Source organism: Fukomys damarensis, unplaced genomic scaffold (genome assembly GCF_012274545.1).
Source record: "Fukomys damarensis isolate Sample0158 unplaced genomic scaffold, DMR_v1.0_HiC HiC_scaffold_16, whole genome shotgun sequence".
Taxonomy (NCBI): Eukaryota; Metazoa; Chordata; class Mammalia; order Rodentia; family Bathyergidae; genus Fukomys; species Fukomys damarensis.
The window spans coordinates 130,637,403-130,642,698 of NW_022900928.1; the positions used below are offsets into that span (position 1 = coordinate 130,637,403).

General features: G+C 39.8%; 1 protein-coding gene across 5 annotated transcripts in view; it reads right to left on the minus strand.

Moving 5' to 3' along the window:
• Positions 1-4,675, minus strand: part of Usp40 (ubiquitin specific peptidase 40) — a 72,253-nt gene extending 67,578 nt beyond the window's left edge. For 3 of the 5 annotated variants that reach the window (XM_010608734.3, XM_010608733.3, XM_033764704.1), the window contains exons 1-4: positions 4,577-4,675; positions 3,156-3,373; positions 1,480-1,547; positions 146-259 (exon numbers count right to left, since the gene is read on the minus strand). In XM_010608734.3, the coding sequence (XP_010607036.1) occupies positions 146-259; positions 1,480-1,547; positions 3,156-3,354 (381 nt within the window). In that variant the 5' untranslated portion in view covers positions 3,355-3,373; positions 4,577-4,675. Of the gene's footprint in view, positions 1-145; positions 260-1,479; positions 1,548-3,155; positions 3,374-4,576 lie in introns of those variants that run through there. The other 2 variants (XM_033764705.1, XM_033764703.1) reach the window with 2 other exon arrangements.
• Between the last annotated feature and the right edge of the window lie 621 nt (positions 4,676-5,296).

Consider the following 5,296-nt stretch of genomic DNA (forward strand, 5'->3'; position numbering starts at 1 on the left):
ATATATACACTTTTACCATGTAATTATTTAATGTGAGAAGGAAACATGCAAACAATATGTTGAGCCGCTCAGACAAAATTAAAAGAAGTCAGGTAACATATTAAACCTCCTCTACTGCTGATCCCTGCCTCAGAGACTTTCATACCTCATTGCTGGTCCACCCAAAGCTGTCAGTGAGGTCAGTTGTGGATGCAGCTCCCTGGTCTAAGAGCAGAAGCTGAGCAAACAAGCGTTGCAACTGCAAAGGAATGATTCGAACCTGGACAAGAAATGATGGGTTTGTAAACGAACTCTTGTAAGCACCAAGTAAGGCTTTTAAAAAGATCCATGTATTGGTTTTCACACACTTTCCAATTCATTTAGGGAAATGTTTGTAAATGTCTTGTTTAAAAAGGAGAATTAATTAAGATTTAGTTCTTTGAAAAGTCTAATTCAAGAAGTCTAATCCAAGAAGTTTTAGTTATCCAGTCCCCTATCTTGACATAGTTCAGATGAACATTAAAAGTTGAATAGACCTAATAACCCACCAGAATGATCACAGGCAGCTGTTAGAATCTCTAACAGTTCATTTTTTCTCTATAATATCTCAAATACAGATATATTCCCACAGATAAATGCAGGAATTTTCCCTGAATCACACATCTCACTGTGGAGTCAGGACCTTTCACAGGGCCAGCTGCACCCGCCTCTCTCTCTCCTGGCTCCAGGCCTGTCCTCTTTTTGCCTTACTCAAGATGATAATGGTGGGGGAAGGGGTGGGGATGAACAATGCCTCTTGGGGTCTGATTTGCAGGCCAGGCTTTTAATGATGAAAAGGGAGGATAAATAAGCATTTAGAAACTTTTATACTCATTGTACATTCCTCTGACATTTAAGAATACACAATAAAAGCACTGATCTGCAATAGATTGGGAAGAAAAAAATGCACAAAAACTGGTCCTTTGCCACACAGTGGTTTCAGAAGTACTGGCCTGATCATGAATACTACCATTAGGACAGAGCTGAGCATGAAAATGATGAGATTTCTGAATTAGGTTTAAGCACATTTGAATATGATTAGAGCTGCACTCCAAACATAATTTCACCATAGTAATACATAAACTAATAAACAAATTCCTTACTCAGTGTATTTCCAGAATACCAATCTGGCAAAGTGTTGGTCTCTTGATTTCTCTCCAATCCCACACTGTTGTAAATTAAACAGATATTTTGGTATGCTACTGTAGGTGATATATAAATTATCACCTTCATCAGAAGAATAAACATAGCAGAGTGAGGTTATGTTCATAAAACAGTAGCAGCATGGTTTGGGTAATTCTTTTTGGGAGAAAAATTTCATTTCTCTCAGAGTATAGGCCAAGTTAATTTCCAAAACACTGGGTGATAAAATTATTGTTTTTTCTGAATAAGGAACTTAATTCCTTTCTTAAAAAACATCTTCTCAGTACTCCCCCCAAACCTCCATAAAATCATTAATACCTTTGCATGAGGTTTATCCTTATCTTCTAAAGAACCAAGCTCTTCTGGACCAAGAGAAAATAAAGCTTCTAAACAAAAAAGTAGAATTAGAGATGTAAATGACATAGTTTCATTTTAGAAAACTGTTTAGAAAGCCAAGATCACTATTAAGCAAAATTAAAGATTCAGAAATATGGCTGTAAGTTTAGATGCAATGGAAGACACCACAAAAATTCGATAATGTGTGTGGTGATGGGACAGGAATGTGGCACTCAGATATAGGATGAGTCATATCTGTCCTCAAAATAAAGAGATTGAAGGGGCTAGGGATTTAGTTCAGTGGTCCCGCCGCCTGTCTTGCAAGCATAAGGTCCTAAAGAGACTGTTCAGAGCTCTATACCACAAGGTCATGTAATACTTGGACCCCCAAACAGAGGCATGTAAAGCTGAAGGCCAAGTATTGCTCACACTGCATTCAAAACACAGATACTAAGATCTCTTCTATGAAGGAAGCTGCTTTGCAGAAATGGGAATGAGTCAAACATATTGACAAACAAGGGAAGAAAATTAAAAGTCAGACTGGTTTCTTGCAGTTGGTTTCTGGAGAGTTCTCTTATCTTTGTGATAATGCCACTCCCCCAATACTGGGGATCGAACTCAAGACCCTGTGCTTGCAAGGCAGGCGCGGTGCCACTGAGCTAAATCCTCAGTCCCCACAATAATGCTTTTTAATGTGGTTACTCTGAGTGGGTTTCTGTTCTTTGTATATAATCCCTTATCTAAAACTCTTGGGTTTTTGGAATTCAAAATTTCTTGTAGAAAGATAATATAAATAAAGTATTACACCAGGTCAGGTTAGGCTAAAGAAGTTCAGGTCAGGTTAGATCAAGGGAGGCTGGGCGTGGTGGTGCAAGAATGCAATCCCAGCACTCAGAAAGCTGACGCAGGAGGATCACAGTGAGTTTAAGGCCAGTCTCAGCTACATAGTAAGCTCAAGATAGCCTGAATTACATAGTGAGATCCTGTCTCAAAAAGAACAAAATAATATCAGATCAAGGTTAGAGCTTTCTGGATTTCAGAAATGCAGATGAACAACTTTGGATGTATATAAACAATGTGACATCCCTTCCCACTCCAAAAGTTTGGATATAGTTATTTGGTTAATTTCAGTCTATGTGTTCGTTACTTAGTGGAAAGTTTTAAACTAAAAAAATACAAATAATGTGACAACAAAGTCTGGTACTCATGAGAGAATTGTCTTTGTTGTATTTTATATTATCAGAATTAGAAGAGAAAATATTGCCTTATTTTTATTTATTTATTTGAGACAGGGTCTCACTATGTAGTTGAGACTGACCTGGAACTCACTATGTAGCCCAGGCTGGTCTCAAACTCACAGGGATCCTCCTGCCTCAGTCTCCCGAGTGCTGGGATTACAGGTGTGCGCCACCACACCCGGCATGTCTTATTTTAAAATTGTTATTAAACACTACTATAATCACAGGATATATTTAAAGTAATTTGAGCTTCACATTTCTCTGCAGAAAGGATCATCAACTTATATCTGACATTTATAATAATAAACACACACCTTGGAATACATATTCAATACTTTGTCTATCTGTGATTTGTATCACTGATTACATGTAAAATTGATTGGTACATATTACTATTCAAATGCATGTAATATAGCATACCTCTGAATTCAGGTGTGAAATGAAGAGTCTGAAGAAGGGAATTGAGGTAACATGTTCCACCCCGATTTCTGATTCCACTTAAATTGGTGAATTCTCTAGGAGCGGGAGGCTCCAAAGGTTTAGGCTTTAGTGTTTTCCCTTTTCCATACTGATTATTTGACACACTGGAATAATCCTCTTCAAATAGGTCCCCAAACATTGTGAAACTAAATACTACCCTTTAAAAAAATAAATGTTATATAAATGCTTTCAGGTTTTTAAAATGTTTTCCCAAATTTTCCTTATATTTGAGGATATCTTTTGTTAAATTATTCTTTAGAAAATACATAAAGTACAGTAGTTTATTTTGGAGGCATCAAGATCTAATTTGTTTTCACCCCTCTCAGAATTCTAACTAGCCTGTGTGACCCCAGGCATGTTAACTATTTTCTTATAGGTAAAATGTACCATAGAATCACTTAAAGTCAACATATTAACAGAAAAACACTTGCTGGGGGTGGTGGCACACATCTGTGACCCCAGCATGCTTGGGAGGCTGAGGTAGGAGGATCCTGTGAGTTTTAGGCCAGCCTGGGCTACACAGTGAGTTGAAGACCAGACTTCACTACATAGCAACATCCTGTCTCATAATACAACAACAACAAAACAACAAAACCAAAAAACAAAAGAAAGGCACTTATATACAGGGTTTGGCCCACAACAAGTGACAGCTTTAAAAGGCACATTTACATCACTAATAAAAAAGAAAACATCATAAAATCTAACCCACTGCTGCAGTGGCAAAACCAATACTTGATTCCAAGAGTTGATAGAGGCCTTGGGGCTATCACTCACTAAAACCTGTGCTTAGGAATATGTATTCCACCTGTACCTTGTACCAGATGATGATATTTAAGTGAATTAAATGGATCCAACTAATCTTTATAGCAGTTTAGTAAATTATTCCCAAACTACAGAGCCAGGAGGAGGTTCCTTGAGGAAGAAAGACTTGCTGTTTTAATGATGGAGCTCTGGGGATCGAATGTGACGAGTCTCATGGGAAGAGGAAAAATATGAAGCCCCTGGCACAGTCTCTAAGTGACAGGAAGCGCTGAAATGCAATTATTTTCAACTTATTCCTCAGAAGGCATAAGAAATGGAACTCGAGCCGGGCCTCGCGCCCCTGGTCTTGATTCCCATCTTCTTCATTCCACGGCCAAGACTGGGCGCCCCCAGCCCGTCGAGCCACCACCAGACCCAAGGAACTCAGGAAGTAGAAGTCCCGGGGGGTTTAAAGCCACTGACCCAACGCCAGGAGAGCGCCGCATTCTCCTGACAGGCCCAGGCCAGCCCGCGCCTTGCCCTGGTCAGGCTTTAACGTCAGCGCAGTCCTTACCCTTCCCCTGTCCCTCCCGAAATCCCCCGCCGTCGGCCCCACTTACTGCCTAAAGCCCAGAACCCCGCCCCGGCCAAAACGCAAAGTGAAGGGACTCGAAGAGAGCGGGTGCCGCCATGTTGGCTAGAGCGGGTTTGGGAAAGCGCTTTCCGGAGCGCAGATTGTATTTCCCAGTTTGCCCCGCGACAGCGCCGGCCCGGCGCGCGGGGCTTTATGTGCAATGTAGTTTTTCTGGTTAGTGGGCTTCCTCTTTCCTCCTGGAGATTATGGTGATTGCTGTTTACAGTTCATACACTTGGAATTGGTTATTCAAAGGTTGCTTGCCTCTGGTATTGCTGATTTCCGGATCATCTAATCATGGTTTGCCAAGCACCTTAAAGACATTTTCCCAAGTGTAGCTCCAGTACAAATTCAATCGTTCCACGTTCTCCTGAGCTATTGTACCTTCTTGGATGTTTATTTCATCACCACTAGAGTAAGAAGCATATACAATAATTCACTAAAACAATGTGTTATGTACATGTACCACATTCCCCAGGATGAATGTAATCATGTACTGCAAACATGTACTAATAAAAAAATCAGAAAAAAAAGAATGCCCTAAAACAAAATCCTGAGGGTGCCCACTGTGCCCCACGCCAGTAAATGTTATTTTTGAAAAATTATTACATGTAATTAAGGTGGGTGTAATTAAAAAGTTTTCTATGTCTAAATAAAGTTTTAAAGATATTAAAATGCTCTGTTAAGCCAGAAGCTTGACTGAAAA